The following is a 17,618-nucleotide window of genomic DNA, read 5'->3' as shown; positions in this document are numbered from 1 at the left end:
TATTCCATATACTTGCAACATCTGCCACATTGCTCCTCTATCCACTCTATCATATGCCTTTTCTAAATCCATAAATGCAATAAAAACTTCCCTACCTTTATCTAAATACTGTTCACATATATGCTTCAATGTAAACACTTGATCTACACATCCCCTACCCACTCTGAAACCTCCTTGCTCGTCCGCAATTCTACATTCTGTCTTACCTCTAATTCTTTCAATTATAACCCTACCGTATACTTTTCCTGGTATACTCAGTAAACTTATTCCTCTATAATTTTTACAATCTCTTTTGTCCCCTTTCCCTTTATATAAAGGGACTATACATGCTCTCCGCCAATCCCTAGGTACCTTCCCCTCTTTCATACATTTATTAAACAAAAGTACCAACCACTCCAACACTATATCCCCCCCTGCTTTTAACATTTCTGTCATGATACCATCAGTTCCAGCTGCTTTACCCCCTTTCATTCTACGTAATGCCTCACGTACCTCCACCACACTTACATTCTGCTCTTCTTCACTCCTAAAAAAAATGGTATACCTCCCTGGCTAGTGCATGAAATTACCGCCTCCCTTTCTTCCTTAACATTTAAAAGTTCCTCAAAATATTCTCGCCATCTACCTAATACCTCCCTCTCCCCATCTACTAACTCCCCTACTCTGTTTTTAACTGACAAATCCATACTTTCCCTAGGCTTTCTTAACTTGTTTAACTCCCTCCAAAATTTTTTCTTATTTTCATTAAAATTTCTTGACAGTGCCTCTCCCACTCTATCATCTGCTCTCCTTTTGCACTCTCTTCACCTTTCTTTTACTCTCCATATACTCTGCTCTTCTTATAACACTTCTGCTTTGTAAAAACCTCTCATAAGCTACCTTTTTCTCTTTTATCACACCCTTTACTTCATCATTCCACCAATCACTCCTCTTTCTTCCTGCCCCCACCCTCCTATAACCACAAACTTCTGCCCCACATTCTAATACTGCATTTTTAAAACTATTCCAACCCTCTTCAACCCCCCCACTACTCATCTTTGCACTAGCCCACCTTTCTGCCAATAGTCGCTTATATCTCTCCCGAACTTCCTCCTCCCTTAGTTTATACACTTTCACCTCCCTCTTACTTGTTGTTGCCACCTTCCTCTTTTCCCATCTACCTCTTACTCTAACTGTAGCTACAACTAAATAATGATCCGATGTATCAGTTGCCCCTCTATAAACATGTACATCCTGGAGCCTACCCATCAACCTTTTATCCACCAATACATAATCTAACAAACTACTTTCATTACGTGCTACATCATACCCTGTATATTTATCCTCTTTTTCATAAAATATGTATTACTTATTACCAAATTTCTTTCTACACATAGCTCAATTAAAGGCTCCCCATTTACATTTACCCCTGGCACCCCAAATTTACCTACTACTCCCTCCATAACATTTTTACCCACTTTAGCATTGAAATCCCCAACCACCATTACTCTCACACTTGATTCAAAACTCCCCACGCATTCACTCAACATTTCCCAGAATCTCTCCCTCTCCTCTACACTTCTCTCTTCTCCAGGTGCATACACACTTACTATAACCCACTTTTCACATCCAATCTTTATTTTACTCCACATAATCCTTGAATTTATACATTTGTATTCCCTCTTTTCCTGCCATAACTTATCCTTCAACATTATTCCTACTCCTTCTTTAGCTCTAACTCTATTTGAAACCCCTGACCTAATCCCATTTATTCCTCTCCATTGAAACTCTCCCACCCCCTTCAGCTTTGTTTCACTTAAAGCCAGGACATCCAGTTTCTTCTCATTCATAACATCCACAATCATCTCTTTCTTATCATTTGCACAACATCCACGCACATTCAGACTTCCCACTTTGACAATTTTCTTCTTCTTATTCTTTTTAGTAATCTTTACAGGAAAAGGGGTTACTAGCCCATTGTTCCCAGCATTTTAGTTGACTTTCACAAAACGCATGGCTTACGGAGGAAAGATTCTTATTCCACTTCTCCATGGATATACAGTGGACCCCCGCATAACGATCACCTCCGAATGCGACCAATTATGTAAGTGTATTTATGTAAGTGCGTTTGTACGTGTATGTTTGGGGCTCTGAAATGGACTAATCTACTTCACAATATTCCTTATGGGAACAAATTCGGTCAGTACTGGCACCTGAACATACTTCTGGAGTGAAAAAATATCGTTAACCGGGGGTCCACTGTAAAAGGAAAAGTAATAAGACCAAGAACTATTAAGATAAAATCAAAGAAAACTCAGATGAGTGTGTATAAATAAACATGTACATGTATGTTAAATATGTTGTTCAATATATTTATAAATGGGGTTGTAAGAGAAGTGAATGCTCGAGTGTTGGCAAAAGGTGAGGTGTGGGGTTAAAAGATAAAGAATCTAACACAAAGTGGGAGTTGTCACAGTTGCTCTGAGAATGACACTGTGCTTTTGGGAGATTCTGAAGAGAAGTTGCAAAGGTTGGTGGATGAGTTTGGTAGGGTATGTAAAAGAAGAAAATCAGAAGTGAATATAGGAAAGAGTAAGGTGATGAGGTTAACATAAAAATTAGGTGATGAAAGACTGGATATCAGATTGGAGGGAGAGAGTATGGAGGTGGTGAATGTATTCAGATAATTAGGAGTGGATGTGTCAGCAGATGGGTCTATGAAAGATGAGGCGAGTAGTGCAGTAAGGAGTCTGTGGAGATGACGAAATTTGTCCATGGAAGCAAAGAGGGGAATGTATGAGAGTATAATTATACCAACACTCTTATACGGATGTGAAGCAACAAGGAGAAGGCTGGAGGCTGTGGAGATGTCATGTCTGAGGTCAATGTGTGGTGTGAATATAATGCAGAGAATTCATAGTTTGGAAATTAGGAGGAGGTGTGGGATTACCTAAACTATTATCCAAAGGGCTGAGGAGGGATTGTTGAGGTGGTTCGTACATGCAGAGAGGTTGGAACAAAATATAATGACTTCAAGAGTGTATAAATCTGTAGTGGAGGGAAGGCGGGGTAGGGGTCGGCCTAGGAAAGTTTGGAGGGGAGGGATAACGGAGGTTTTGTGTGTGAGGGGTCTAGGACTTCCAGCAAGCATGCATCAGCATATTATATAGGAGCGAATGGAGACAAATGGTTTTTAGGACTTGACATGCTGTTGGAGTGTGAGCAAGGTAACATTTATGAAGGGATTCAGGGAAACTGGCAAGGCAGACTTGAGTCCTGGAGATAGGAAGTACAGTGCTTGCACTCTGAGAGAGTGGTGTTAATGTTGCAGTTTTATAACTGGAGTGCAAGCGCATCTCTGGCAAGACAGTAATGGAGTGAATGATGATAAAAGTTTTTCTTTTTCGAGCCATCCTACCTTGGTGGGAAACGGCCGATATGTTAAAAAAAAAATTGGTTACAGTTTTTAAGTTCACGAGAAAGGCATTTTCAAACTGTAATCCAGAAGCAAAGCAATACAAAACACAACAAGGAAAACCTTAAAATATCCCTAATGGAGAAACAAAATAACTTTATTATTATAAATGCAAGAAATCTTTCATAACAAAAATATTTATGTCAAACTATAACAATGTTTCTTACCTTATTTTCAGGCACCATTTCTAAAAACAAACTATCTTTATCTTGCAAATTTGCCATATACACAACTGGATCAACTCCCTCCAGCTCTGCTCGATGAAGATATATTGTTTGTCGGGGAACAGAAGCCAAGTACTCCGTTGGATCGAAGTCTCTCAAGGGAAAGTTCACTATTTTCTGGCTCTTGATCCATTTATTTCCCACAAACTGGAATCTCTTCAGGTGAACAATCTAAATTTGGATAAAATTTATTACAAGAAAATATTTATAAATGAAGATTACAAGGAAATGTTATTTATATCACTTCAATGTACCTTTAAAACTTAATCCAGTCCCGAGTGCCACTTATACTGCATCTACAGTAACCTATAATTATAATGAATATACAGCAAACCCTTGGTAAAAGGGACCTCTATAGAGTGGGTATCAGATGAAAAAAAAAAAAAAAAAAAAAAAAAAAACTGTCTGAACAAGTCCACTACATAAGGTGTCCAGTAAAATTACACTATGTAACAAAATTTCACTTTAGTCATGTTCCTGGGAAATAAGCATCTTTTCCCAATTCTTTATAACTAAACAAAATTTAAAAAAGGCAATTTTGATCCCAGAACTTTGCTTTTGTGGTCATGATGCTTTTGGAACACTTTCAAGAAAGACTGATGTAAAAACTATTACATTCTAGGGTTTTGCTTGACAAATATAAAAACAAGGGCTGACAAACCAGCATTTAGCTCAGCTCTGGCTACCTGAAAAGACACATCAGAAGAAGTGAAATGGTATCAAGGGGCTGCAATCATTCTCCAGATGCATTCTGCTACATATGTGGTCAATTCATTAAGACAAGAGCAAAGAAGTTCTCTGTAACAGCATCTAAAAAAATGTGTGAAGCTTAACCCTTTCAGGGTCCAAGGCCCAAATCTGGAGTCACGCACCAGTGTCCAAGAATTTAAAAAAAAAAAATTTGTTATTTTTTCTTATGAAATCGTAGAGAACCTTTTTGTGAAGGTAATAAAACAAAAAGTACGAAATTTGATGGAAAATTGACGAAATTATGCTCTCGCAAATTTTGATGTGTCAGCGACATTTACGAATCGGCGATTTTGCCGACTTTGACTCCCATTTTAGGCCAATTACATTATTCCAATCAACCAAATTCTTAGCTATTTCACTAGTATTACTTCTATTCTATCGATTGAGCACAAGAAATCGCCAAGTCAACTGTTTCAACTACAAAATAAAGTGATCGGAAATTGTTAATTTGGCCAATTTAACACAAAGTTCAAAATATTCCAATTTCAAAATAGGGTCCAGAATAAACAATGTAGGCATTCCTGGCACTAAACTAACGTTTCCTCTGTTCATTAGTTATGTTTTGAGGCTTTACAAATAAATTCCATTTTGATTTTTTATTCACATAATGAATTTTTATTCACACCAAAAAATAGAAGATTTACTGTTATGCAATACTGTAATAATTGTATAAATATCATCACCATATTTGTGAATGTATAGTAGACCCACCAGCTAACGTGTATTAGACGTGTGAGGTCGTTTGTTTACTCTTGAATATCGGCAAAAATTTAACATTTCCGCTACTTTGAGCTCAGTTTCAAGCCATTTCCAGTGCTAAAACCAATCAAAATCATCTCTATTTCTGTAATATGTCTTCCATTCTATCAAATGAGACCAAGAAATCGCAAATACAACTATAAAAAACATACGAAAAAACACTGCAAAGTTGCTGTTTTAATCGAAAAATCATGATTTAAGTTTTTTTCTCTCATTATACACAGTGTGCTGCAGGATCTGTTTTATGTGGTGCACACATACCACATAGATGTATTCTCTCATATCTAGGCCCAAATGTACCACTCACAGTTTATCAGAGTGAGCTGAGCTCATGGCGTAGATCTACGGTTTGGACCCTGAACGTAAAGCCGTAGATCTACGGGACGGACCCTGAAAGGGTTAAAAAGCATCTTCTGGCATGTCAATTGGGGACCAAGACAAGACATGGGCACCTCATGTTGCTTGTGACCATTGTAAGAAAACATTGGAAGGTAAGAAAGTCATTAGTTATATGAAGGGTAAAATTTTGAACAGGAACATTTTTTTAATGAAATGTAACAGAAACTAATTCTCTTGTTCTTTTACAGGATGGCACAGAGGAGAAAAAAAAAGAGCCATGAAGTTTGCTGTTCCTAGAATATGGTGTGAACCCACTGATCACTCAACCAACTGCTACTTCTGCCTGGTGGATCCTTCCAAACACCGAACTGGGAAAAATGCACTTATTTCTTATCCAGACCTTACCTCTTCTATTGCACCAGTACCACACAGTGCTGATCTTCCTGTACCTACACCTCCAGAAAGAAGTCAACCATCAGAAGAAGAAAGTGAATCAGAAAATGAAGAGCACAGTGAACAAGACTGTGATCTCACAGATGCAGCTGTTGGGAGGAATCCTTACTACCCAAACCAAGCAGAAATCAATGACCTTATCAGAGATCTTGATTTGACAAAGTCAGATGGTGAGCTTTTGATTTCAAGGCTCAAGGATGAAAGCATGCAAGTGACAAGCCAAAGAAAACATCATCAACATTTCTCAAGCTTCTTCTCTAATGAAGACAGGTTGTGCTACTCTAATGATGTACCAGGCCGTTTGATGTAAATGGAATTGCTTGCAATCCAGACGAGTGGAGACTTCATGGACAGCTCCTTAAGAAGCCTAAAAGCTGTACTTCTGCACAATGGGAACAAGTATCCATTTCACCCCTTGGCTCATTCAGTGCATCTTAAGGAGGACTACAACAGTGTCAAACTTTGACTGGAAGCTTTGAACTATGATAGGTATGGTTGGGAAGATACTGAAGACTTCAAAATGGTGGTATTTTTGATGCGACTCCAAGGAGGTTTTACTAAGTTTCCCTGTTATCTCTGTCACTGGGATTGTAGAGACAGAGCAGCACATTACCAGAGGAAGCACTGGCCTCAAATGACTGAGTTCTCAGTAGGAAGACATAATATCAAACATAAACCATTGGTGGATCCTCAAAAGGTTCTGTTCCCTCCATTACACATCAAACTAGGGCTAATGAAACAGTTTGTTACAGCTCTTGACAGAGTCTGCAGCCTTCAAGTATCTTAAAGACTTCTTTCCCAAGCTATCAGAGGCAAAGGTGAAGGCTAGCATCTTCACTGGACCACAGGTCAGGAAAATCATGGAGTGCTCAGAATTTCCAAAGAAGCTCCCAGAGAAGGAAAGGAAGACTGGGAGATTTTGTTGCTGTAGCACAGGGCTTTCTGGGCAACAACAAGGCTGACAATTATGTGGAACTTGTTGAGACCTTGAAAAAAGCTAAGGTCAGATGAGCTGTAGGATGTCCCTTAAGGTCCATATCCTTGATGCTCATCTTGACAATTTCAAGGAGAATATGGGAGCATACTCAGAGGAGCAAGGGGGCTTAAATAGGAAAGTGATTTATTGCATGCTCGCAAATCTAGAAAAACTGCTCATTTTTAACTTTGTAAATATGTTTCAGAAATTTTAAAATAAAATTTTTGTAAATTATTTTATTATGTTTGTGTTTTACATCCAAAACTAGCAAAAAATATTGCTATTTAGCCATTTTTTGTGAAAAATTCATCCTGTAAGCCACAAAAGCAAAGTTTAAAAGGAATAATGGGCATTTTCTAATGTTCTGCAATAAAAGGAGTTGGAAAATAAAACTTACTTGCCAGGAACAAAAACTGTTACAAGATAATTATCAACGTAGTGGACCAAATCCGCTACACTTCATGTTGTCTAGTCTAGTCTTACTATTGATGAAGAGCACCTAGTCTACTTCACCACAGGATTGTCTGGTCTGAGCTTTGTCCATAACCTGTCTGCTTTCATTGTTACTGGGCGACTGACTCAACCCGTATCAATTTATTACTGTGTGTGTGTGCTCTTGCATACTATTGTCATTTACAGTGTTTATCGTTACGTTATTAACCCTTTCAGGGTTGACAGGCCCTCTCCCAGACTTGTTCTCTAGGTCAAAAAAATTTTCGAAAAAAAAAAAAAAATATTTTTTTCTTATGAAAAGATTTTTTTTTTCTAAACTTTATAGGTGTGAAGTTGACAGAAAGTGAACTGCATACGGCAACATCGCCGACTGCCAGTCACCCAGTAATCGTTTATTTTGTTTTTTTTCTACTTTTTTCTATTATTTAATATTTTTTCTTTTCAAGTAACTTTTATGGCCTGTGAGACCAATATGAGCACTATTTTGTAAATTTTTACTGTTTCTATACTACACAATAACTGCACAAACACTGCTGTCATTATAGTTTACAAAACTTGTTTACACAAATGAACAATATAAAATGTTGTTTATTACTATTTTTCTATATTTTATATACACATATACAGTCACAGGACATGTTTCTAGAAGTTCTGTAGGCTGTGGAAGTCTTTGAAACATGGTGTCATGCACAGTGGTGTTTTACACTCCTCACGCATAAAATGAGTGTCTCTGCGTTCTTGTGGGCATTTTTTTGCATGTGCACAGACATAACACCTCTTCTGAGCCTTTTTCTTGAAAGCAGTAGCAGGCAGTTTTATTAGGAAGTGATAACCCTGCTTCAGATGAGAAGGTAGTCGTTGATAATTTGGTGGGCGGTTTTCTATTGCAGGTGTTGTTCCTTGGTACTTGAATATTATTTGTCTGATGACAGACAAACAAAATTTGCCATATGGGAAATTGTTTCTGGTCCTCTTCTCATACATATTATAAGCACTGAGCATAAAAATGTCCAGAATATGGAAGAAGAGTTTAATGTACCACTTATAACTCTTGCAAACCCAATCAGCAAACCCAATCTGCATGTCACATTTGTCCACTGAGCACATACTGAGGGTGTAGTCCATCACAGCTGCAGGTTTTAGAATGGGTTCATTGGTCTCCCTATTCTGCCTGCCAGTGTTTGTCATTTCGTTAGGGTGAACTGATGACAACAGTGTGACATCTTGTTTGTTGTACCACCGAAATGCCATGATGTCATTGGCAATAAACGCCTGTACCTCACCTCTACTAGTGCAAGCGTCAAACCTGGGCATATGCTTACGGTTTCCACGCACTGTGCCACACACATCTGTCATGGTCACTCGCAAAAAATCACTGAGTGAGGGGTTTGTGTACCAGTTATCAGTATATAATATATGCCCCTTACCAAGATATGGTTCCATCATTGTTCTAACCACATCACCAGAGATGCCCAATAACTTCCTGGTATTTTGCAATGTATAACTTCCAGTGTACACAATAATATCCAATACAAGACCACTGTAGCAGTCACAAAGCACAAATAACTTTATATCAAAGCATTTCCTCTTGCTTGGTATGTACTGCTTGAATGAGAGTCTTCCTTTGAACGGAATCAAAGACTCATCAATAACAACCTTCCTGAAGGATAAAAATACATATTGAATTTCTGTTTCAGATACACAAACACATTCCTAATCTTATATAACCTGTCATTTCTGTCTGGGCTGGTTTTGTCTGAGAAGTGAAGCATATGTAATAGTAGCATAAATCGATAGACTCGCATTATATCACTGAAACCTTGGGTTGCAATCAGGCAGTCTGTTGACCAGTATGATTTGACACTGTGCTTGTACACATGTGGCATAAGAATTATTATGGCAAAGAAAAGATACATCTCAGCCACAGTTGTTTCCTTCCACTGGTGTAGGCATGATTTTGGTGAAAGTATTGTGTTTGCCAAGGTGTACTTGAAGTATCTGTTGCTTTCCCTGACAATAATTTCGATCAGGGGTTTGTCAAAGCATAACTCGAAACATTCTAGTTCAGTGGTATTGTTCCCAAGTGTACAAGATGGCTGTATTTCACTTTGACTTTCATCAAAGTGATGGGGACTGGGAACAAAATTGTCAGCTTCCTGCCAATCCCAGGTGCGGTCTGCTGGTGGGTACTGGATATTGAAAGGTGGTTGTGGTTGTGGAGGTTGGTGTGGTGGGTGGGTGGGGGATGGTGGCCTTTGTTGTAGTTCTGGTGAGTCAGCGGCGTGGGTGGCAGCATGGTCCACTGCTGGTGCCTCACTGCTGGCACCACCACTACCACCAACAGATGCATGCACATTTTCCATCCCAATTGCAACACTATCATCTTCATTTTCACTATCTATTCCTGTTGTACAGCCTTGGGATGTACTCCGAGATGTACTCCTTCCCCTTGGAATAGCATATGGCACACTGCCAGAGTGCATATACCATCGTATATACTGATGCTTCACTGGAGAATATTCTACTTCACTATCGCTACTGGAACTGTTTTCAAGAACTTGTAGTTCATATTCACTATCACTAACATCACCATTGCTCACATCCGAGTCCTGGATATGGGAAAATACGAGTTTCCTGTTTCGTTCTGGTACAACTGAACGTGAACAAGACAGCCCAGCACCAGACGTGGAAGGTTGAGGGTCGTCTGGATTTTCCTCACTATTACCGGTGTTATGGTCATTAGTTTCGGTCACAACCTCGTCAAAACCTTGAAACTCATCTTCACTGGCACTTCCATCTGTATTAGAACTGTCAGGAGAACAAGTGTCCCAATTTGCCGAGGAGTGAGGAGTTTCTTACCGCGAGGCATGGTGAAGAAGGTGTACTAAAATGGCGTTCCACAATGCACCACTGGGTCCCTGATTTTTTTCCTACCACACACTGTGACCATGCAGACCCATTCTCTCACATCTAGGCCTACCAGCCTTTTCATGCTTGATTTGAAGGCACTAGAATTTATGCATAATAGTATGTCAATAACCCTAGCGCGTAAGCTGTACTAGTACGTCAGAAACCCTGAAAGGGTTAAAGTACCCTGTACGGCATTATTTACTCTTTCAGGGTTTCGGCCGTACTAGTACGGTTTATGCACCAGGGTTTTTGACGTACTATTATGCCTAAATTCTAGCGCCCTCAAATCTAGCGAGAGAAAGCTGGTAGGCCTACATATGAAAGAATGGGTCTATGTGGCCAGTGTGCGCAGTACAAAAAAATCCTGCAGCACACAGTGCGTAATAAGAATAAAAAAAACTCCAACCGTGTTTTTGGATTAAAACAGCGACTTTGCACTGTATTTTCGTATGGTATTTATTGTTGTATTTTAGTTTTCCTGGTCTCACTTTATAGAATGGAAGACATACTACAGAAATTGAGATGATTTTGACTGGTTTTACAAAGAAAACTACCTTGAAATTGCGCTCAAAGTAGCAGAAATGTTTGATTTTTACCAAAGTTCAAAAGTAAACAAATCATGCTATGGATCCAATACACGTCAACTGGTGAGTCTAATATTCTTTCACAAATGCGCTGATAATATTTATACCATTTCTACACCAATGCAGTAGTCTGCATAACAGTAAATCTTCTATTTTTTTTGTGAGAATAAAAATTCAAAGTGGAAAGCAAAAGAAATGTAAGAGGGGCATGGGGACGTGACTAATGAGCAGAGGATATGTTATTTTAGTGCCAGAAATATCTTTCTTGTTTATTCTGGACCCTATTCGGAAATTGGCATCTTTTGAAATTTGAGTGAAATTGGCAAAATTGCTAAATTCTGACCACTGTATTGGATAGTTGAAATCGGTAAATGGGTGGTTTCTTGTACTCATTCGATAGAAAAAATGGAGTTCTAGCAAAATAGTTATTATTTTTGTAGACAAGTACACTGGAATTGGCTGAAAATAGGGCTCAAAGTGGGCAAAATCGAGAGCATAATTCCGTAAGTTTTCCAACAAATTTCATACTTTTGGTGTCATTACGATTGGGAAAAGATCCTCCATCTTTTCATAAAAAAATAATTTTTTTTTTTTAAATTTGGCCGACCCTGAGAACGAGTCTCTGAGAGGGCCTGTCGACTCTGAAAGGGTTAACAATGGCCTCCAAGGCAAGTGGTGATGATGGCAAGATGAAGCAAGTGAACTTGAATATTAGCAGTAATGCCTTTACTTCACCTCACTCACATGTCTGTTGAACCATCTACATCTCTCACACCATTCTCGATGTTACTGTTGGAGCTTAACAGCTTTCCTGATTCAGAATAAGTTATTCTGAGTCACTAATAGACAACACAATAATCCACCTGCAAATTTATCTTTTTTTTTTTTTTTTTTCAACAAGTCGGTCGTCTCCCACCGAGGCAGGGTGACCCAAAAAAAGAAAGAAAATCCCCAAAAAGAAAATACTTTCATCATCATTCAACACTTTCACCACACTCACACATTATCACTGCTTTTGCAGAGGTGCTCAGAATATAACAGTCTAGAAGCATATACGTATAAAGATACACAACATATCCCTCCAAACTGCCACTATCCCAAACCCCTCCTTTAAAGTGCAGGCATTGTACTTCCCATTTCCAGGACTCAAGTCCGACTATATGAAAATAACCGGTTTCCCTGAATCCCTTCACTAAATATTACCCTGCTCACACTTCAACAGATCGTCAGGTCCCAAGTATCATTCGTCTCCATTCACTCCTATCTAACACGCTCATGCACGCTTGCTGGAAGTCCAAGTCCCTCATCCACAAAACCTCCTTTACCCCCTCTTTCCAACCCTTTCGAGGACGACCCCTTCCCCTCTTTCCTTCCCCTATAGATTTATATGCTTTCCATGTCATTCTACTTTGATCCATTCTCTCTAAATGACCAAACCACCTCAACAACCCCTCTTCTGCCCTCTGACTAATGCTTTTATTAACTCCACACCTTCTCCTAATTTCCACACTCCGAATTTTCTGCATAATATTTACACCACACATTGCCCTTAGACAGGACATCTCCACTGCCTCCAACCATCTCCTCGCTGCTGCATTTACCACCCAAGCTTCACATCCATATAAGAGTGTTGGTACTACTATACTTTCATACATTCCCTTCTTTGCCTCCATAGATAACGTTTTTTGACTCCACATATACCTCAACGCACCACTCACCTTTTTTCCCTCATCAATTCTATGATTAACCTCATCCTTCATAAATCCATCCGCCGACACGTCAACTCCCAAGTATCTGAAAACATTCACTTCTTCCATACTCCTCCTCCGTAATTTGATATCCAATTTTTCTTTATCTAAATCATTTGATACCCTCATCACCTTACTCTTTTCTATGTTCACTTTCAACTTTCTACCTTTACACACATTCTCAAACTCATCCACTAACCTTTGCAATTTTTCTTTAGAATCTCCCATAAGCACAGTATCATCAGCAAAAAGTAACTGTCAATTCCCATTTTGAATTTGATTCCCCATAATTTAATCCCACCCCTCTCCCGAACACCCTAGCATTTACTTCTTTTACAACCCCATCTATAAATATATTAAACAACCATGGTGACATTGCACATCCCTGTCTAAGACCTACTTTTACCGGGAAGTATTCTCCCTCTCTTCTACACACCCTAACCTGAGCCTCACTATCCTCATAAAAGCTCTTTACAGCATTTAGTAACTTACCACCTATTCCATATACTTGCAACATCTGCCACATTGCTCCTCTATCCACTCTATCATATGCCTTTTCTAAATCCATAAATGCAATAAAAACTTCCCTACCTTTATCTAAATACTGTTCACATATATGCTTCAATGTAAACACTTGATCTACACATCCCCTACCCACTCTGAAACCTCCTTGCTCGTCCGCAATTCTACATTCTGTCTTACCTCTAATTCTTTCAATTATAACCCTACTGTATACTTTTCCTGGTATACTCAGTAAACTTATTCCTCTATAATTTTTACAATCTCTTTTGTCCCCTTTCCCTTTATATAAAGGGACTATACATGCTCTCCGCCAATCCCTAGGTACCTTCCCCTCTTTCGTACATTTATTAAACAAAAGTACCAACCACTCCAACACTATATCCCCCCCTGCTTTTAACATTTCTGTCATGATCCCATCAGTTCCAGCTGCTTTACCCCCTTTCATTCTACGTAATGCCTCACGTACCTCCACCACACTTACATTCTGCTCTTCTTCACTCCTAAAAGATGGTATACCTCCCTGGCCAGTGCATGAAATTACCGCCTCCCTTTCTTCCTTAACATTTAAAAGTTCCTCAAAATATTCTCGCCATCTACCTAATACCTCCCTCTCCCCATCTACTAACTCCCCTACTCTGTTTTTAACTGACAAATCCATACTTTCCCTAGGCTTTCTAAACTTGTTTAACTCACTCCAAAATTTTTTCTTATTTTCATTAAAATTTCTTGACAGTGCCTCTCCCACTCTTTCATCTGCTCTCCTTTTGCACTCTCTCACCACTCTCTTCACCTTTCTTTTACTCTCCATATACTCTGCTCTTCTTATAACACTTCTGCTTTGTAAAAACCTCTCGTAAGCTACCTTTTTCTCTTTTATCACACCCTTTACTTCATCATTCCACCAATCACTCCTCTTTCCTCCTGCCCCCACCCTCCTATAACCACAAACTTCTGCCCCACATTCTAATACTGCATTTTTAAAACTATTCCAACCCTCTTCAACCCCCCCACTACTCATCTTTGCACTAGCCCACCTTTCTGCCAATAGTCGCTTATATCTCGCCCGAACTTCCTCCTCCCTTATTGTTAGGTAAGAAACTGAGTGTTTGTCTGTGTTCAGTAGCCCATTGATACAGCAGACATAGTCCAATGTATCAATATAGTGGGATGCAATGCAAAGAGAGCCTCTATTATGCCTTGGCATTATGGACCAACTTAACATTATTGGCTTACATTCTACTTAATACTAAGAAATAGTATATCATAGTTGTACAGTAGGAAAGTAATTATTTCATAGTTGTACAGTAGAATATTAATTATAAATGAATCAAAATTTGTATAATACAAAGATATACGTATTTATATTCTAAAATGCTTTTGTGAAAAACAATGATTCAATTATATTCCTGTCAACAATGGATAAAAGGTTCAATGTGATTGTTTCAGTTATGATGTGGAAGTACATAGGTGAGTAAATGTATACTGAGTATTTAGCATTTAGTCTAGGGTGATTAAGTGGCTTTTGAGAAGAGTCTTAAATTGATTTTCAGACTGGGTTACTTTAATATCTTCTGGTAATGAATTCCATATTTTGGGGCCCTTTATGTTTACCTGGAGAGAGTTCCGGGGGTCAACGCCCCCGCGGCCCGGTCATATCACAGTGTGATATGGGCACGAGGTATATCAAAAGAGATCTGTGTCATGTGTTGTGGTCATGTGTCCTGTTTAGGTTGGTGAGGAAAAGCTTGAGTGGGGGTTTATATTTGCGTGAATTGTTCTGTGTATGTAGTAGGCACATGAATAAGTATGGACGTTCTTAATGGTAAGCAGATTCAGACTTTTGAAAATTGGTGGAGTATGCTGGCAGGAGTGGGAATTTGTTATCATTCTTACTGCTGCCTTTTGCTGGGTTATTAGGGGTTTTAGGTCATTGGATGTTGTTGATCCCCATGCACAAATTCCCTATGTAAGATAAGGGTATATGAGTGAATGATACAGTGCCAGGAGAGCTGATTGGGGAACGTAGTACCTTATCTTTGATAGTATGCCTACAGTCTTGGAGATTTTCTTGGTGATTTGTTGTGTGTGTGTCCGGAACTTAAGGCTACTGTGAGTCTTGTGACTGATGATCCATTTAGCGTAATGTTAATTGGATCATTTGCAGCATTGTTTCCAAACTGAATGAAATAGGTTTTATCAGTGTTCAAGGTAAGTTTGTTAGTCATCATCCAGGCAGATATTTTCTGTAATTCAGCATTGACTGTGTTTGCTAGTATGACTGCGTTTGGGTGGGAAAATACATATGTAGTGTCATCTGCAAATAATATGGGTTTGAGTAGCTGTGATGCATTCAGTAGATCATTGATGTAAATGAGAAAGAGGAGTGGTCCAAGGACGCTTCCTTGTGGGACTCCTGCTGTGATTGGTTGGGTGGAGGCGTTTGCATCATATGCATACACATATTGAGCTCTGTTACTAAGGTATGACTTTAGGTAGTTGAGGGAGTGGCCTCTGATACCATAGTGCATTAATTTGGAGTACAGCAGTTCATGGTCGACTGTATCGAAAGCTTTACGTAAATCAATGAAAATGCCCAACGGGACCTCTTTCTTTTCAAGTGCGGTATATATTAGTTCTAGCATGAGTATGATAGTGTCATTTGTGCTTTTATTATTTCTGAATCCAAACTGACAAGGGTTTAATATGTTGTGTGAAACAAGGTAGGAATAGATCCGTCTATGAATAAATTTTTCAAAGATTTTAGAGAGCAGTGGTAAGTTAGATATTGGTCTATAGTTATTCAAGTCAGTTTGGTCACCTCCTTTATGGATCGGAGTGACCCTCGCTATTTTGAGGATTGTTGGGAAGGTAGATGATTCAATGGATTTGTTAACCCTTTGAGGGTCCGTCCCATAGATCTACGGCTTTACGTTCAGGGTCCAAACCGTAGATCTATGTCATGAGCTCAGCTCACTCTGATAAACTGTGAGTGGTACATTTGGGCCTAGATATGAGAGAATACATCTATGTGGTATGTGTGCACCACATAAAAGAGATCCTGCAGCAAGCTGTGTATAATGAGAGAAAAAACTGAAATCATGATTTTTCGATTAAAACAGCGACTTTGCAGTGTTTTTTCGTATGTTTTTTATAGTTGTATTTGCGATTTCTTGGTCTCATTTGATAGAATGGAAGACATATTACAGAAATAAAGATGATTTTGATTGGTTTTAGCACTGGAAATGGCTTGAAACTGAGCTCAAAGTAGCAGAAATGTTAAATTTTTGCCGATATTCAAGAGTAAACAAACGACCTCACATGTCTAATACACGCCAGCTGGTGGGTCTAATATGCATTCACAAATATGGTGATGATATTTATACAATTATTACAGTATTGCATAACAGTAAATCTTCTATTTTTTGGTGTGAATAAAAATTCATTATGTGAATAAAAAATCAAAATGGAATTTATTTGTAAAGCCTCAAAACATAACTAATGAACAGAGGAAATGTTAGTTTAGTTCCAGGAATACCTACATTGTTTATTCTGGACCCTATTTTGAAATTGGAATATTTTGAACTTTGTGTAAAATTGGCCAAATTAACAATTTCTGATCGCTTTAATTTGTAGTTGAAACAGTTGACTTGGCGATTTCTTGTGCTCAATCGATAGAATAGAAGTAATACTAGTGAAATAGCTAAGAATTTGGTTGACTGGAATAATGTAATTGGCCTAAAATGGGAGTCAAAGTCGGCAAAATCGCCGATTCATAAATATCGCTGACACATCAAAATTCGCGAGAGCATAATTTCGTCAATTTTCCATCAAATTTTGTACTTTTTGTTTTATTACCTTCACAAAAAGATTCTCTACCATTTCACAAGAAAAAATAACAAATTTTTTTTTTTTTAATTCTTGGACACTGGGGCACCACTTCAGATTTGGGCCTTGGACCCTGAAGGGGTTAAAGAGCATTGCAATAATTGGTGACAATACTTGAGAAGCTTTTTTGTACATAAAAGCAGACAAGTTGTTTATGTCTCCTGCCTTGTTTTTAAGGGTGTTTATGATGAGCATAACTTCAGTGGGGTTGGTTGGAGCTAGGAATAGCGTATTTGGGTAGGTTCCTATGAGGTAGTCTGATGGACGGGCGTTTGTGCTTGGTGTTTTGTTTGCTAGATTTTTTCCTATGGTGGAGAAGAAAACACTAAGTCTGTTTGCTGTTTCAGTTGGAGTAGTGGTTCATCTGATTTTGTTAGTTTGATTGCTTTGTTTTTGGATAATTTTTTAGTTTCAAGAATTTCAGATAGAGTTTTCCAGGTATTTTTCATATCACCTTTGATGTTATGCAATCTATTTTCATAATACAATTTTTTTTCACCTTCTTATCAGGCTGGTAAGTGCTGAAGAGTAATTTCTCGACTGTTCTCTAGTTATTTGACC

General features: G+C 38.5%; 1 protein-coding gene across 4 annotated transcripts in view; it reads right to left on the bottom strand.

Annotated features, from left to right (window-relative positions):
• The window catches only part of Usp32 (Ubiquitin specific protease 32), a 290,375-nt gene that overhangs the window by 20,258 nt on the left and 252,499 nt on the right, over nucleotides 1-17,618 (bottom strand). For all 4 annotated transcript variants that reach the window (XM_070086560.1, XM_070086561.1, XM_070086563.1 and 1 more), the window contains one exon: nucleotides 3,622-3,849. In XM_070086560.1, coding sequence (XP_069942661.1) covers nucleotides 3,622-3,849 — 228 coding nt within the window. The remainder of the gene's footprint in view (nucleotides 1-3,621; nucleotides 3,850-17,618) is intronic.

This window comes from Cherax quadricarinatus, chromosome 19 (assembly GCF_038502225.1).
Source record: "Cherax quadricarinatus isolate ZL_2023a chromosome 19, ASM3850222v1, whole genome shotgun sequence".
Classification (NCBI taxonomy): domain Eukaryota; kingdom Metazoa; phylum Arthropoda; class Malacostraca; order Decapoda; family Parastacidae; genus Cherax; species Cherax quadricarinatus.
The sequence above is the reverse complement of the archived record's forward strand: the minus strand, read 5'-3'. Positions and strand labels throughout refer to the sequence as shown.